Raw genomic sequence first — 18396 nt, forward strand, 5'->3', positions numbered from 1 at the left:
TTGGAAAAAAATAACATTGAATTCTTTAGAATTTCGAATTGAAAAAATTGTTGAAACAGTGTAAAATTTTCTGCAAGTTTACATGGCTGTAAGTGTTGTAATGTGCGCCGATAAAGTTAGCAAGGTAATTTAGATGTACATTAACATTAAAGCCAACGAACATGGCAAAACAAACATGAAAAGTAGAAAATTGAAAAATGAGAGAAAATGTAGTACTGCTGTTGGAACAACATATTATTATAAATGTATGTGATACACATAGGCGATTAGATGTTTACTCGTTCGTAGCCGTTTAAAATGCAAAATGCGATTGAGATTAATTTGAATTTTCTTGCTCATTACAAGCTCTTTTTTACGCTTTCCCTTAATTATCTCGCGCAAAGATTTTTTGATGCCTACGCAGGCAATGATCTATTCATCTGTCTCTCTCTCTCTTTCTCTCTCGAATTATTATTGACGCGCGCGCGTGTATAGAAGTGAACCGAGCGGTGCACACGCGTGACTCTTAAAGCCCATCCACGTGCTGTGTAGCGCGTCGTCGTTTTGCTTGTTGCTTCCATTTAATGTATATATCTAGCTGTGTGTGTATGTGGGTATGCACATTTATACGATGGCACACGCATAGACGCCGATCGGTGGGTGAATTTTGCAGCGTAACTCGACGCAACGTGACACACATCTTCTTGTCGCAGCGTATACTTGTGTAAACGTACACCTTTTATATTTATACATTCAACGAGCAGAAGGAAGCAGGCAGTTGCTCTTTTCGTTCGAGGGAAATAATTTCTCTTCTTAGCAAATTTCGATGCTTTTATCGTCGTCGTCGTAACAAACTGATTAATTCAAAGCGTTCGAGTGCAAATAATTCACAAGAGCAGCCGCAGGGTAAATAATTGCGAATTATAAGCTGCCGAAGTAGTAAGTGGCTAGGGTCACGCGACATACGGCATGCAAACGCATATAAACACGGCGGACAATCGTTAGAGAAAACCCGAGCTACGAAGCGCTCGCGGATGCGTGAAAAAGAAAAGAAGCAAATTCATTTATCAATTTATTAGCTTGCAGACGCACTGTAAAAAACTCTGTTGCTACTCGCAGTCTTATCTGGCGTCTCGATCGGCGTTATTTTCCTCGCTGTGGATGCGGTGACGGCGGCGGCAAAGTCGATCGAAACTCTAGAACTGTCATTGCTCGTCTGCAGGCCAGTCGCGTCCGAGTCTCTTGTATTTTTGTTGTCGTATAAAATTACCCTTAGCGGCGCTGCGTATGTTTGTCAACTTGTTATATTCGAAGCTCACACATGGAAAAGCACAGAGAACAACACTCGCGAGTCTCGGACGGTAAAAGAGGAAAAATTCGTCGCTCGTCGAGAGCTTGGCACGGGAGTTGCGTTGGTTTTTTCGTCGATATTTTTATCGACTAACTAATAGGTCGCTGGTGGGCGCAACGAGCAAGCATCGACTAAGCAGCAGCGAACGAGGGAAGTCACGAGCGAGCGGGAATAAAGCACACGACACGATGCGTTCGCGGCTTCGCTGGAGCGATCGAGCTTTTAACACACATACGTCCGAGCGACGACTGACCGAATGTGCCTCTATATAATACGTCGACGGCAAAGCGTCGCGCGCGCGCTAACTCTACTATGTGTGTATATAGTATGCTTTAGCTCGCGTGTGTTGTACTCCGCGGCGATACTGTGCAATGTGGAGCAATATACAATACACACATGTATGTAGAGTCGCGCACCGCACCGAGTACAATATACATGCTATACGATCGGTGCCTACTATTACTCAAAGCCATTGAGTTTCGCTGCTGTATACTACCGGCACCGGCATTATACATTATATGCCTGCTGCGTTGCTGCTCACACTCACACACAGGCCTGTGCATATCGTACGCCTTTTTTTTCGCTCTCGCTCGTTCCAGCTATAACAAATAATTGTTGCGCGCGCATTACACGCGAGCACGCGTATCGTTTCGCAACGACAATATTTGCAGCTCGTATATTCGCACGCACACCCTTAGCGAGGCTAATGCCTGTGAGCTGGTCTATGTGTGCACATCTCGCTTTCCTTCCATCTTTTTTCATTTGCACTATACGCACGCTTGAAAATCCGAATAATATGTAATAGACTACAGTAGTATTTGTTCTTCGAAAGCGCAGGAAAGCGTTGAATTGAAAATCTCGCTCGCGTTATCTAATCGCGATTCCAGTTCCATCGAGTGGACTAGTATACCAGTCATACTTATACGTACACACAATATACAATGTAAGAAAGAGTAAAACGATAATTTAGCTAAGATACTACTAGTTTTACGATTACAAGTTTTTACAGAGACACTGCGACACTCGAAATGGTGAATCCCTCACGAATCGACCGGCGACTGCAACCTCGCACCTGTTGATGTTCTTTCTATTCACATTTGGAATATCCATAGCGCAACGATTAGGCGATATCCTTTTGAGCCTCTCGATTATATCGACGTTTACATTGGCTGCATTCGCGAAGCCAATCGTAAATACGAGTAAAAACGATTATTTATTCGAATTTGAACGAGCATACATTGCAACCCGTGCCAGTGAAAATGAATCGGACGATGCAGATCTGAGCCGTCGCGAGTATTCCCACGCACGGATCTCACGCGCGATACCGAGAGGTGTGGTCATTCTGCACCGATGCGACCTTTACTTTTTTCGAAATTTGCATCGACAACACTGCCAGTCTATGCATAAAAAAAAACCGGAGCTGCATCGATGTGCCCGCGTGAAAAACAGAATTACTCGAGCTACGTCGAATAACAGAAGCTTTCGATCGAACCACTCGTGCATTTGTAAACATTTTCACGGGCTCGCAGGACAAGGAGAGGGAAACGGAGCATGCGAACGCATAATGATTAAGCAAATGCGCACAGCGAGTGCACGAGCACTCCACGCACATTATATCATCAAAACATTATACGATAACGCGACTTACGCACTTTTTGCATCTACGGCTATTTGACAACTATGTAACTACCAACTTGTGCAGGTGATTTACATCTGACTGCGAGCCGTCACTTTTTGGACTAATATTTGCTATTATTATTCGTATTGACGGTTGACTGCAAGCCAGATTTTGGCCAAGGCAAAGTCCTCGCCCGTGCTTGTGTTTGTGGCCATTACGATTAAAAAAGTGTACCCTGGTGCTGTAACTCAAACGATTCGCTCTGAAAGTTACGACAAGTGAGACGCATATTTGAAAAAAGTAAAAAGCCTGAAAACGCAAAAGAAGAAAAGATCGAACACGCAAAGTACACAAAAAAATCTCATGAAAATGACTGCATCTAAGTAAAAAACAAACATTCTCTGGGTAAAAATTTTCCACAAATTGAATCAAATTATGTTCAATTTAAAGGTACTTACGAGCCTATCTTCGTTCTAAAATTTTAATTAACACATTCATACAAAACATTATTGAGGATTATATTCGACTTGAGTAATAAAACACTTTTAATTTTTATCTGAAAGTATAATATTTACAGAAGGGAAAACAAACCGTATTACGCTAAAATTTTATACCAATTACTATATATTTGAATAGTAACGATGGTCGAAAACTTTTTTTAAAGCTATAACGTATTTCTCCAAAAATTAAAAACAAAAAACTTTCATTTTCGGAATGTAAGTAATCGACGATTCCTCATCTTTCATTTGTTAGAAAAATTTGAGTAATACAATTGCCCATCACCTTAACGCCTAGCAGGCAAAATTTTTTTCAGGTATAATAAAATGAAGATTATGCTGAAATCGATACAGTACAGGCCTGAACTGATAAACGACAGCGAAAAATTGGCCTGGTGCTTTCATTTTTTCTGAGCTGCAATGCAAAAATTACAATTACACTCGATCCTGCACTGCAGCTCCATGTCTTACATCAGAGGAAATTGAAAAATCAAGCGTAGTGCACTCGTGTCGTGGCGAGTCGCATGCTACACGTACTTGACATAATAAACACATCATCGTGCATGCACAACACTGCGTTGTCTCATACGTTATAATGGCAAAGGAAACAACAACGGCGGCGACAAAGATGACGAGGACGACACACGCAATGACAAATTTGCCCCCTTCGTTCGATACGTATATACATTTCGTACGTACTTATAATGCTCATAAACAAACAGACTCGCGAGTCTAATCAAAGAGAAACAAAGTCATGAGGCAACGCTGTCACGAATAATATACAGAGTAAAAAGTGAAAAAATATTTTCATTCGTTGGTGATTGATAGAATGGCCCAAGCAGCTAGATGATATTGTTGCACGATTTATTGTATGCACTGTATTCTTGACTAATGAACAACGACCTGCATGCAAACGAAAATCATTGTGCTTGGGGGCGTTTCAATCATTAAATTGTCTTACGGGCACGTCATTTACTATACGCGTTCCAACGAAAAATTTTTGAAATTGATTGACTTTGTAAATGATCAAAGTAATTGATTTTCGTCTGCAACCAAAGGTTGCTAATTTAAAAATATAAATATCGTATAAAAATGGTTTGTAACATACTCGTTTGCATACAAACACGCGCCTATAGCTCGATTGAAACTTATGCAAAATGAGTCGAAAGAGGGATACAGAAAGAAAGACAGACGATGCTAAAATTAGATCAATCGAATAGTCTCAGCAATTTTAAGCTACCAAGAGATTCGCTCGAGCCTATGTACAAGCATTTTCTTGAGGAAAAGATGAATTTCCCAATACCCCCATCTTCGTCAAAAGTCATATACCTATTTTTAATTGTTATTGTAGCGATCTCGGCAGATTTAATTTCTCCACAATTAAGCTTTTTAACTCTGATTTTAGCACTCGAATGGCCTACTAAACATTTTTTGATAAGAAGTTTATTTCATTTCATTTAAATTAATGAATTCGTGAGAAGTGTTTTCATTTTATCCATGCATATATATAAAAAACAAGTGGAGATCAAAAGAGAGTTTGAACCGGAATTAAAATTCAATGCCAAATAATAAATGACTTTACGACAAATTTTCATGGTCAAATTTTGATATACTGAGCATTCCTTATTCGAGTAAAACTGTAAACGTTGAAAATGAACTCGATCTCAATCTCGGAGCTTATCGGCATATTTTACGATTCTAGGAATTGCAGGCTGATTAAAAAAATATTTTTCAGAACACAGTTTAGATGTAAGACGTGATAGAACAATGAGGATCATTGAAGCTCGAGTAAAAAAGCAAACGATTGTATCAGGCTCGTAAATATAACGGCCGGTTACATGTTAGTTTGATTTGCACTTGGCTGTTGTTCCGTGCACGTGAACTTAAACTTGAATTGGCAGCGATTGGAAGAACAATGATATGATGAATCTGGCAAATTTTTGTCGTTCCTAAGCGGCGCTGAACGCGTGAAAGAGAGAAAATGTCGAAATAGCTCAGTGGGTCAATGTCGATTAGCTAAACGAACGAGGAAAGCTTTGGTAAATAAGACAAATTAAATGAAAAGCAGCAATAGTGGCATCGAGTCGACGCATAGCCGCACAATGGCGAAATGCGCGCGGATATCCCGCGGGGGACGGCGGCGCATTATTACGATTATGGGCGAGGCCCCGCGCCGCTAGGCGCGGTTCAACTATTATCCTAAAGTGAAAACAATGATTGAACGAGGAAAAACGTAATTACGAACTTTGGCGGAATTCGGATTAACGAAAATGAGAGAAAAATAATATTTTTCTCGCAGCGCTTCGTAACGTGTGCGCGAGCGAACGACCTTGTCGGCACCATTCGCTGTAACAAAAATGTAATTATAGCGTAATAATCTCAGGCGGGACAAAAGATACGAAATGTTTAGCATACTGCGAGGTAAACGACAGCGATATTCGAAGGACACGTCGCAATCGCACCGAGTGCGACTTGGATTCACAAAATCATTGTTTTCCTCGTCTTTACACTTGTAGCCGTTGTCCGACCAACTTTTGTACGCCAACTTATTTACTGTGCGCACGCGTTGAAAGAAAAAATAAATAAATAAAACGAGAAAGTGGTTAGAAAATAAATAGTTCTGTTCGAGCGAGATTACTTTGTCGCTGTAAAGGAGAACCAATGCCCTTAAAAGCTTTCAACTCTTTCTACTTTCAGCTTCCTAATACGTGCATTCGGCCCGAACTTACGTGATTGATGCACGTTAAATTTTTATTCCGTCAAGTTTGTCAGACCAGTTTCGTGGATAATTGGCATTGGTAAACAAACGGCCGAGATCGAAAATGGCATAGAAAATCGGCGGTGCAGAAATAACTCAACGCTGCGGAAGAGCATTACGTAAGAGGCGTATACACGGCACGGCAGCGCGCATAATTGTCAGTTTTAATTAATTACATGTTTTGTGTCCAGTACGAGCAGCAGCACCGGTGGTAGATGGTTCGATGTCTTTTACGAGTAGACAAGGCAAGCAAGCGACGATGATCGTGACGACCCTTGGGCTTGGGCTCTAAGTAATTTTTATATATGCCTCGGATTTGTCCGCGAAGGTTGCCTCGCGCGCGTCTTTTATTATCATTGTTGTTATTATTATTTACATGGCTTGTAGCAAGTGTCTAGCAGACACGTATACAACATGCACGACTTGGATGTGCGAGGAACGATGTGCAGGTAACGATACTTTTTCGACTCGTACTGTACAGCAAAAAGAGTCTTGAGCCGCGAGGACGATTGACGCCGCCGCCGCATACGCGTTTCCGCTTTCGTTTGCTTTTTCCTATAGGCATAGAGCGATGGCCGCGCACGCGTGTATGTATAAAAATGTACAAGTATTTAGTAGGTATTGTATCGCCGAGGTTTTTCGCAAATGGAAAACTACACATTAGCCGTCGAACTTGGCTCATTAGACGTGATATAGACAATAGTCATGGTCAAGGCTTCTTTCGCATAAAACGAGCCGCGATTCGATCGACCACACGTCGTACAGCGTGTGCAGTCTTGGCGCGCGAGCTCTTGAACTTCTACCTCTATATTATGGACTTGTCTACCGCTTAGGATGCTTCGCTGCCTTTTATCTCAATTATTCATTAAAAATACGCGCGAGGTTATTTAGATACATATTTCAAGGAACTTGATCAACAAAAAATTTACACATACAAATTTTTATTATTTTTTACCGAGAACTTTCCATTGCACAGACCATGACAGCTTTTAGATGCAAAGTAAAGTTATAATCTTTTTTTCTTCTTCAAATGCATGTAAAATTGTAATAATTGATTGTCAAAGCTCGTTCTACAATAGCAGTACTTTCATTATTATACCCTTTGGCTCATTGCGCATAAGTGAGATGTCGATTAACTTGAACAAATACAGTGCGAGACGTTATTGCGCGTGTAGCTACGAGTCAAAGTAGTTTTGCGTTGACACAAAGTGAAAAAAATGACGATGTAATCAGCTCTGCGGCTAGGAAGAGCTAGAATATAACAAGAGATAAACGATTCGAAATCACGTGCACACTTACGAGTTGCGACACGAGAAGTCACTTTTTGTGCAATAAAGAAATATAAAAATATAATAAACAGCTGTGCGCGCTTGGAAAAACGATAACGAGGTACACGGCAACGCAAAACAATTAAAGTGGCAAAAAAAGCAATTGAGTTCGCCGTCGTCTTTGCCGCATACACGACCTCGATACGTTCCCAAGAGTTCACGGAAAAAAGACGTATAGGACTCTCGATCGTCGCGTCGCTCCCTTTTGTCAAACATAGGTGGAAATAGGCCGATGTACTTGGCCATCGTTGATATTTCTTCCTTTTTCCTCGCAACGATGATTTTATCGACTTGCAAGGAACATTACTTACTTGGGTTAATATGTAAGCGCGTTCCTAATACATTCTCGTTACATACGCGGCGTCGAATCGTCGATAAAGCTTCGATAACTAGGCTAAAATTACGTAAAATAGCGTTTTAATCTGACTAATGTAATTTTCGCTTGTATACGTTTGTGTATACTATACGGCGCGCGTGCGAAGCGATTCGCAAGAATCGCAACGTATATATAGCCATACGCGTAAAGAAAAAAAACGTACATTTAAATCGTACAAGGCTGAAAAACTCAGTCACATCATTTGCAAGTCTAAAGAGAATGGAGCATTAGTTGATGAACGCGAGTATGAAATAAAATGTTAACGTAAACATAGTAATTATAATTATGCAAAAGCTAGCCCCGATGATGGCCTACTCAGTTGTTGAGATTAAGCGTCAATAAAATATCGGTGAATTGCGAATAGTTCGAATTAAGGCAGAAAACATAACCCTACTCGAGAATCACAGCAGGGGGATTCACAGAGTTTGCCCTTGAGGAGACTCTTGTTCATTATCGCGCACTATTTCTTTGATTTGACACATTCCGAGCAGGGCTTTTATTTGTTTTGAAAGTAAAAGCCAAGAGCGCGTACTAATGCTACTGTGTGCGCGCGCGGCACAGCGGCGCCAAAAAAACCTGTTGCTTCTCTCTGGCGAACACATCTGACTCGATGCATTTGCTGCGGTATAATGCACTGCTCTATCCTACGTAAGTATAATGAGAGAGAGAATAGCGGCTTTGCGTGCACGCGCCTAGCGCACTTTTTTCTTTCTTCACCTCGTCCGCGGAATTAAGAAACTGGCTAGCTTAATCGACGCTTGTGACTTGCAAAAAATGTCAGGCACAATTCTGGCCATTGGCATAACCTCGTTTTGCAAAAAAAAAAAGATGATAAAAGTGTAAAATGGAACGAGTGTCAGTTGGAACGCGCTCGAGTGCAGCAGCACCGACGAGTCAGGGAGAGAGAGAGAGAGAGAGGATCTTTGAGCCGGTGACGGTGAGGCATCGGTACACGCGTACTCACCCGTATATAGACAGACACATTGTCTCTGGTCGCGTACGTGATGTGCAGCGGCGTATGCGACTTGGGACGAAAGATTAAATTTGCCTGGGCTGTATCGTCGATCAACAGCTATTGTATCGCACTGCTTAATTATGAACTAGTTGCAATTGGGAAACGGCACTCACAGTTGCACTGGCACTACGATATTTACCATTAAAACGTATACTACACTAAACTTAACGTTGCATGTGTTAAAGTGTCGATTCGCGCGTGGTTTATCTCTCTGTCCATGCGCGAGCGAGTGGATATGTATCAAGCGTGTGTGAGTGACTGTGGCGTGCTCAGGCAGTGCGCCTCTGATTCGCGAGCAGCTCAGAGAACACACGGCTCCGTAGACACGCACGGCGCGTTACTGAAAGAAAACACATCGAGGCAAGGCACCATACAGCAGGCGCGCGCGGATGACTGCGCCAATATACACACGCACGCTATGTTCGTGTGTGTGTGTGCTACGAGCTGCCGAGAATCGCCGAGCTATAGTACACATAAGCGGGAAAGAGAGAGAGAGAGAGAGTAAAAAGAGACTGTTATATTCGCGCGATACACGTTCCGGACCGAGCATTGCTATTTGTATAATGTGTGCCGCATTTGCTATACACGCGTACCCATACAGGCGTGTAGGATTGGCCAAAAGCCTCGGAATTGGCGATCGATGCACGAGAGCCCGAGCAGTCGACGAGTTTTCGATTGATTTAGAGTATATAAAAAAAAAAAAAAAAAATGCCGAGGCTAAGTCGTCGAGTCGACGTGCCGTAATGTCGCGATCGACGCGTATCGTTACGAAATAGCAGCAGCAGAACTGCTCGAGCGACGCTGGCACGAGGGACGCTCGCCGCGCGATCGTTGCTATCGCTGATTTTCCTTGCACGCACAAAGCATGCCCACTGCTTCGGCTTTTGTTCCACAGTGCCTATAGAGCTATAGAGTCGCGTCGTTACAGTAGACGATTTTCCCGACCAAGTGCGACGCGTGCATGCGTGAATCGCACGACTTGCCCGACGTTTTTCATGGAAGCGCCGATTCGAGGATTTAAGCTCGTTTCCTCGAATCTCCATCTACAGCACGATGCATTTTTTGACTTTGCTGGAAAAATAGGTGTCGCATCGACAGCTTGCGACTTGCTTACGAGGACTGCGTGCGTGTGGCCGACAGGCGCCATACGAAACCGCGACAACGCATAACAACGACGATATCAGTAAGCAGCTGAATCGCAAATTCGCAAGCTGTCGATGAACACGGCGCCAAATTTCCACTAAATCATTGGCTAAGATTCGTGGCGACGGATTTCCAAAGTTCGGAACTGGCTCGAGTAAAAGTGTAACATCAGTATAGGCGCATATAAAGTACTGTACACGAGGCAGCGAGCTGCGAGCAGCGCCGGCAACTTCGTACAACTGTGCGATTGCGAATGGTGAACGGCGAGTCACCTGAGACTGCTGAGCTCCGAGTGCGTATGCACTGCGCGGGTGTCCACCGTAGTCCGTAGTTCGCAGTCCGACGTCGAGTGCACCTGTACCGAGTCAGGCCTACTGTCGGCTCACGGCTGCGGTGAGATGCGCCGATCGACGCGACCTCTCACGCCAATGCACCAAACGGCCCCTACCGACGATAGCCGGGTCAATACATCGTCGCGGTATTACCGATTTCTGGCTTATCGCCCATAGTCTACCTATCTACGACTCCAGGCATCGATTTCAAATACTACCTCGACTTACGAATTAAAGCTTGCTGCTGATTAGTTGCCTTTATTCTTGCATGTGTCGATAAATATACATTTTGCCGAACATTTTCTTTGACAGGGAATTATTAGGAGCTTGATCCAGGATCAAGGCTAAAACTCTTCGGCGTCGAACATAATTCTCAGTATGGAAAAGTAGGAGAAGGAAGCTTTGAGTATGTTTTTGAAGTTCTCGAGATTCATGGCGTAAAAGTGACCGGCCATAAGGTAAATCGGCTTGCTCGATCTCGCCGCCATGAAATTGAGGTTCCTCCTCTGCTCGATCGGCAGCTCGTACCATTTGCTCTGGTAGATGGAGTCGGCGAGGGCCTCGTGCTGCTGGCAGAGCCGCTCGCTCGCGTAGCACAGCAGGAAGAGCTGCAGCATGAGCACCCCGAAGGCCAGGAGGGGCCTCACCGCGGCCAGAGCCACGCCGCTCTTCAGGGCCAGGATTATGCGGATGCACAGCATGAGGTTGAGGCCGGCGTTCAGCAGCAGCTGTATGATCAGCACACCCGACAGGGTCGCGTTCAGACCAGAGGCCAGCTCCAGCAGCTGCGAGTGTCTTTCGACGCGCTCGCGGATTTCCCGGCCGGTTTTCTTCCGCTCCTCCTCCTCCTCCTCTTTGCTCTCGGCGCTTGTTCCGTCGCCGATCGTCGAGAGCCGATTTCTCAGCAGCTCCAACTGGCCGCACAGGTGCATCATGAGGCTGAAAATGAAGCAGTCCGAGCCGATGTTGCCGTGAGCCGTGGTCTGGATGGTCAAAGTCTCCAAGGCGTACAGACTCGCGTAGAGGCCGTTCCTAGTGTTACCGAACATGCAACCGGTTCGGAGGGGTAGTTGCCGAACCATCCCTACCATCGTTTCGTTGCTTGCTCTGTGGATCATTGCGCGATATCGGATAGTATCGGCTCGAGCCGAAGGACTATAACAGAGGACTCACCCGAGAGTAGCGTTGCTCTGGTCCATCGGTGGCATGAGGAAGGGGAGAGATCCGACAAAGATGAGCGTGTTCGACACGTAACAATTGATCATCTGGTATAATATGACTCTGCGGCCGGTCTTACCGTAGGACCACATCAGCGATCGGTCCTGCTCGTTCTTGCTCTCGTCCAAGGCCGTCCAATCGTCGAGCGAGCCGAGCAAGACCTCGCGGATCTTGGCCATGTGGACGCGCAACGCGATCATCTTCGTCAGGGCCATTGCTGCGCACACCGTCATCATGATGTAGTCGACTTTGTCGCTCGAGTCGCCGCAGTTGAGAAATACCGCCGCCAGTTGGACGCACATCATCCACAGCTTTGAATGTGCAACTGTTATTGAACGTGCTTCGCTCGTCTAATAACAACTGCCAAAAGGATCTGAAGCCTTTACCTGATTAATGCCAGCAAAAACCAATCGAAACCAGGAGAAAATCCCGTCGCCGTCGAGTGGCCACAAGCCCAGCGGCCAGCAGATGAATTTGTTCAGTTTGAGCATACGATTCGATCCTTTGTTCCACTTCTGAGCCATTATGCCCGCACTTTTTTCACTTGTATTCTTATAAACGGCCTTGCCTGTGCCGATCAAACGCACACTCGTCTATAATTCCGATCCCCTTTCGACGGGATTCGCATTAATAAAGGCTGTGCCGCAAAAGGGTCAAGCCTGCTATTTTCATTTTTATATGCGTGCGGTCTATAAGTTTAGACGTATTCTGTGTCCAATAGACGCGCACCGCCTGTATTATTAATCAACTACGTCTGTACCCTTTACTTAACTCGATTGCAACTAATAATTGCTAGGCTAACTTTCTGTCAGTTTCTTCAAATAGATGCATCGCATGAATATTGGCCAAAACTTCTTCTCACTACTCAATTATTATATAGAGTACAAACAATTTTTTACCAACTGCTTCGAGACATCTAAATTTGCCTACTATGAGGTAGGTTCATTTTTAATCAAGGATAGTTTCATTTAGTTTATTTAGTAGGGAGGAATTTTTTAAGACCCTAACGAGTTCCGTAGACTTAAGATAGCAAAAATTAAATCTAGCGCAGTGAAAAAAATCTCTGATTTTTAATTGATTATAACTAATTAACGCTATCTCCGCAAGTAAAATTAAGGGCGGAGACATCATCCGAAAGTGAGGAGAAATTTTGTAAGCCCTACTCCCGATCGAAAATTTTAACATTTAGAAAAAATTCCGCTAACTTATGGAGGCTGTTGAGAAAATGAAAAAAACTTTAGATTGAAGTGAAATTTTAACCAATGATAGTTTATGAAATTACAAGATTTTGGGGGGAAAAATTCTGGGGTTTCCATGCAAACTTGAGAAATAATGAGATTCAAATTTTTGGCCATTTAACATTAGATCTTATGGGAAGTGTCAGTTTTTAGTGTACTATGAGCTCAAATCACTCTACAAGTTGATGAAATCAATATATGTTATAGGAAATATTATTTGCTTTCGAATGATAAAATTATAAATGGGTGTTTCCAGACAAATAAAAAAGATATTAAGAGTCCAACACATTTCCCCTATGTTCTGCCATGATGACGCTGTGGGCTGCGTAACGCATATAGCCTTGCGCATATAGCGTTTTACTACAGAACCACCTTGCATCACTGCAGCCTCCTTAACGAGTCTCAGTTCAAAACGCAGTGTAAACAAGTAAAGTTTGTGTGCTTAGGAAAATGGCCAACAACAACCAGTACAATTTGCTAAAATTAATGGAACTGCGAAGAAAGGTCAACTGGGCGCTCGAAAGAGATCGCCAGAAATTTCTTCGACAGCTTTACATTCTAACAAAAACGTGGATGAGCAATCTACCGAAACTTGGTGATTTTTTTAAACCCGAAGAAATCGATTGGCTGCTCACAGAAAATATAAAAAATTTGAAAAAACTCGACGTGAGCGAAGTAGATAGAATCATCAAATTCGTCATCGGTATCGGCTACGAGGACAAACCCAACGTAGGTACTGACGGCAAGCCGCTGTTAAGTCGTACCACTGCGATACACTGGGCGGCCCGAGGCAAGTACAGCTTCTGTATGAAGTACAGAATTCGGGAACTCTTGAAAATATATAAAGTCGACGTGAACTACACCGACGACTTCGGACTCAGTCATTTCCACGTGGCCATCCTGTACGACTGTTACGACGACGTCGTGCAATTTCTCGAGTTCGGACAGGATCCCAATTGCCTCGTTCCACCAACAAGTGTTTCACCGCTGCACTTGGCTCTGAAGCACGAACACAAGAAGATATTCGAGTTGCTACTGAGACGTGGCGTAACCCGAATTTGGCCAACAAAAACGGATCGACGCCTCTGCACACTCTTTGCTCGAGAAAAGACAGCAATTATGAATTGATGCAGTTATTCTTCCAGATCTGCGACGATGTAAAGCAGCCGGTTCAAATCGACACCTGGGATAAGTCGGGCAATACACCGTTACACGTAGCTCTGAAGCTAAAACACTTCGTTTTTCCCATCGAGAATGATTTCGAGGAGATCGCACTCATTCAGCTCAGAACCTTCGATTTAGATCGAGCGTTTCGTGCCTTGGACGTGGTCCAGCGCCTCGAAAAAAGAGACTACGTACTCGACCGAATCGGCGCCCTTACGATCATGAAAGTGTTCGACAAGCTCGAATTGAACCATGAACCAAAAGATCCAGACGAATATTTGGGCCGTCAAAAGGAAGGCTTCGTGGAGTCAGTGAAAACCCTGACTATAAATCCAACCTTGTCGCTTTACGACTTGATTCGGTTGCCTGACGAACAGGCGTCGAAACGATGCACTATCGCGGACTCGTTGTCTCTTCTGAGCTCGAGCAAATTTCAACAATGGCGAAACAAGGAATTTTGCTAGGAGTGTAAAAAGTACCTGTGCGAGATGATTCACGAAAAATTTTGCCGTCGATGGGCGTTGGAATTTTTCTTGTCGCTGACGCGATACCAACTGCCGATTCTCTGTTGCGACATAATCATTCGTCGGCTGACACACGAAGATCTATTGAATATGTGCCTGGCAGCGGAAAATATGTGACACTGCTCGCAAAGGTATTTTCATTTTTCTTTTAACTTTTCTAAACTATCGATTTTTTTCACTATTTCTAACTGTTTGTCGTTATTATTTTCTAGGTCAGGATGTCAAGAATTATTACTTCATCATTGATAACGTTAAAATATTTTTAGTTCGTGCACGGAAGTGTCAATCCGTATTGAATAAAATTTTTCTTCAAAATCGTTTGATAATGATTTACAGATTTCCCATCATAACACTCAGTGATAAGAAATCTATGAATTTGATAGCATGAGATACTTTACACTTTTTTATTCATTTTCATAAATTCTATTACTTTTCAATCAGTTATTTTAAATTATATTAGAACCATCAAACTTTATTGTATGTACTATATTTTTTCCATAATAGTTTTTTACAACAATTTTTTTCAATTACTTATTAGAAGTTCGTGGCAATATCTACTTTCGTTATAAGACAAAATCTATACAAGGGTCATATTTAGCATATCATGTAGTTGGTAGCAAAATAGCATATTGACCATCAAGCCAACTATATTCCTCTGAATTACCTACACCTTAACTCAAATCGTTTTCGAAATCGATCGTGACACGGTGCGAAGTTGGTAGCTACTTTTTCTTTTTCAAATTCCGATACAATTATGGAATATGTTACAAGTTGATTCTGTAGAACGTAAATGTGAAAAAAAGAGATTAATTTTGTATATAATATAAGTACTAAAATTATCTGAAAGTTTATAATTATAAAGAAAAAGAATTACAATTGATTGAAATCGTTGCAGGTGTCAACGGATATGACCGAAGTATTTATTAAACATTTTTCTTTACGACAAAGAGGGCAAGTCATTTCTATGGCGATTTTCCTCGCTCACTTAAAAGTGCGATACTCTTGCCAAAAAAGTGGTTAAACTATTAAGGTGATGTTAAACATAATACAAGTTAGCTTATTATATTTGTTCATCTACGGTGTACGTCCGAGTAGATTTTTTTAGAAATTTTTAAGAGATGTTTTTTAGATGTCATACCCAGTCTATTGCTCAAATCTGAAAAAAACTATCAACTTTCTAATATTTGAGGAGAATTTCAAGAATTTTTGCGTACACCAAAACTCGCCAATTGGTAATTATAAATTATTAATAAAAATAAAGTTCTACATCTAAACATCAAATTATTTCAATTTTTGTACAGTCAAAACAACAATCAAAGCTACATTTTTATACTTATCTCAATGTGAACACTGTTAACGAGCTAAATGAGGTCAATCTGCCATTATTTTCTACACTCTTTCAACATTTATTTATGTTGTTAAAAATTACATATCTGCAGACTTGGTGGGCCAAGAGTTGAATTTTATCGTTCGTTTTATCAAACTTCTCCCTGTAATTGAACGCGCAAGATATATTTTATATTAAAATATTTACTATTATAAGTTTTGGAAAGACTATGAGCTTTTAAAGGATTAAGAAATTTGCCTAGTCTTTTGATCCGCAGTAAAATTGACAGATTAGAATATTCCAAAACGCGTCCTCTGTTATATCGGTAAATATGTGAAATCCGATTAACGTGAGTGTTAAATCCAGTTTCAGGAATAATTGCTGCAAGTTTTATCCGAGCTTTACGGCCTTGAGCAAATATCGTCGACTCACGGGCTCCTGTAAAAGATGGGCAGAAAAATGTCGAGGTGGCAAGATTTTTCCAGATATGCAACTCTAGAGCGAAAGAAAAGATCACGAAAAGTCCAAAAATAGATCTCGTTCGGACAAAATTGAATTTCAATGCAAGGTAGTAGGTATAGTACGCGCACATCGTTAACGTATTGTAAACAACGCCATGAGCGTCTAATAATAGCAGCAGAAAGCTCCGAGCTTGCGGCGAGACTGGCCATCATGAGATTCGAGTAAGTCCAACGAGTTGGGAGAAGAAAAAACACTAAAGGTAGTTGGAATAAAGTCCAACTAAAGCCATTCGTATAGCGGCAATAAAATTGAACGAGCCCTCGCTAGTGCCGATTAACACGCCGATGGAAAAAAATAAAACATCACGAGCTGCGAGAAAGATGCAGACGCGAAGGCGCTTGGTTGTTAATTCAGTAAAGGCGATCCGAATCGATGATAGGGTAATTCATTATTCGTCGCGCCAAGTTACACACGGTCGTAATATTTCATGATAATGAGCAGCTTGGCTCATATTTTTAGTCGCTGAAGACATAGCTAAGGCATCGCTGCACGGGTCGCATAGAATATGCGCATAATCGAGGCTTGGCAAAAGCTCGAGCCCATAATAAGGGCATGAATGATTGAAATTGAATAGGCTTGGCTGGAAAGTCGAGCGATGAATATTTGCCGCGTCGAGAGATAAGGAAAGGCTTGGTCTTGGAGGATGAATCCCGAGGAGGCGTTTTCCGTGTACCGGAGCTTCCTCTGGTTCCTCGGGGTCTGGCCCCTGGAGGAGAAGAGCCGATACCAGCGTCTGCGCTACTACACGGCGGCCTTCTTCCAGGCCAGCTTCCTGCTGCACACGAGCATCGAGATCTGCCTGAACCGCAGCGGCGTCTCGGACATGGTCGACGTCTGCCTGTTCTTCGCCTCGGCCTTTCTGGCCCTCATCAAGCACACCTACCTGCACCTGCACGGCCGCAAGATCGCCTACAACCTGCGCAGCTACATGCGGGACTGGAGGCAGCCGAGCGAATATGGAAGCGCCGTCATGCGATCTCATTTCAAGGTGCCGCGCTTAGCTTTTTGTAACAAAGAAAAAAGAAACAGAGTCGAGCTTTTGTTGCAGATGTACCGCTACCAGTTCATAATCTACAACTCGATCGGCTACATCGGCACGACCCTCTTCCTCATCCGCACGCTGCTGCTCAACTACCTGAAGGATCGGGGCCAAGCTCGGGACGACGGGCCGGAATTCGAGTACGAGTTCATCTGCAAGATCTCCTTCCTGTCCAAGCCGTTCCTGCTGAGGTACCACACTGGCCTCCTGGTGCTCCAGTACCTGCAGTGCATGTACGTGTGCAGCAGCGGCGCCAGCACCGACTGCTTCTTCTTCGGGCTGCTGCTCCACTTGGCGGCCCAGTTCAAGATTCTCAACAGACGATGGCACGACTTTGGCGACGCGAGTCGCGACGATCAGGCGAGCTTCGACGAGCTCGTGGCCAGACACCAGCTGCTCACCAAGCTCGGCCAGCATCTCGAGCAGAGCTTCAGTCGAGTCGTCCTGCTCCAGCTGCTCATCAGCGTCATACTCATTTGCATGAGCGGTAATAGCTGTCTTTGAATTTTTCCAAGCAAATTGTCATCCAATTGCTATGCGTCGAAGGCTGCAGCATCCTCGTGTCGATGATGGAGCGGGACTACGTGACCATGCTGATAAGCACCAACTGCGTGAGCTTCATGATCACCGAGTCCTTCATCTACGGCTACGCGAGCGACTACCTCAAGTCGCAGAGTCTGGCGCTGGTCGACGCCGTCGCCGCCTGCGGCTGGTACGACCTCGAGCGGGCCCGCAGACGCGACCTGGCCTTCGTCCTCATGCGGGCCCTCTTGCCTTGCAGCATCACCGCCGGCAAGTTCTTCTACGTCACGCACAACACCATCGTCCAGCTGGTCAAGACGTCCGTCTCCTACCTGTCCGTCCTCAGGATGACTATCGAGCACTCTAGGAAAGCCGACGCCAACTGATACTTTTCACCTTTTTCATTTTCATGCTTATATTATATCCACTTTAGTTATGATTTATC

At 43.5% G+C, this 18396-nt stretch overlaps 3 protein-coding genes across 4 annotated transcripts in view; 1 reads left to right on the forward strand and 2 right to left on the reverse strand.

Moving 5' to 3' along the window:
- Positions 1 to 9242, reverse strand: part of LOC106660516 (phospholipid-transporting ATPase ID) — a 43839-nt gene extending 34597 nt beyond the window's left edge. The window contains exon 1 of one of the 2 annotated variants that reach the window (XM_014383493.2): positions 8872 to 9242. The gene's annotated coding sequence lies outside the window, so the exon portion shown is untranslated. Of the gene's footprint in view, positions 1 to 1071; positions 1590 to 8871 lie in introns of those variants that run through there. The other variant, XM_014383494.2, reaches the window with a different exon arrangement.
- Positions 3780 to 12106, reverse strand: LOC106660309 (odorant receptor 13a). Its single transcript, XM_023461991.1, has 4 exons — positions 12002 to 12106; positions 11571 to 11926; positions 10749 to 11498; positions 3780 to 3855 (listed from the first exon to the last, which is right to left on the reverse strand). Exons 1-4 carry the CDS (start codon positions 12104 to 12106, stop codon positions 3780 to 3782), a joined length of 1287 nt encoding a protein of 428 aa, XP_023317759.1.
- A 4902-nt stretch (positions 12107 to 17008) lies between these two features.
- On the forward strand, positions 17009 to 18341 carry LOC106660518. The gene is made up of 3 exons (XM_014383497.2): positions 17009 to 17378; positions 17439 to 17916; positions 17976 to 18341. Exons 1-3 carry the CDS (start codon positions 17034 to 17036, stop codon positions 18335 to 18337), a joined length of 1185 nt encoding a protein of 394 aa, XP_014238983.1. The 5' UTR covers positions 17009 to 17033; the 3' UTR covers positions 18338 to 18341.
- Positions 18342 to 18396: the final 55 nt, after the last annotated feature.

This window comes from Trichogramma pretiosum, unplaced genomic scaffold (genome assembly GCF_000599845.2).
Source record: "Trichogramma pretiosum strain Unisexual culture from Peru unplaced genomic scaffold, Tpre_2.0 scaffold27, whole genome shotgun sequence".
NCBI lineage: Eukaryota > Metazoa > Arthropoda > Insecta > Hymenoptera > Trichogrammatidae > Trichogramma > Trichogramma pretiosum.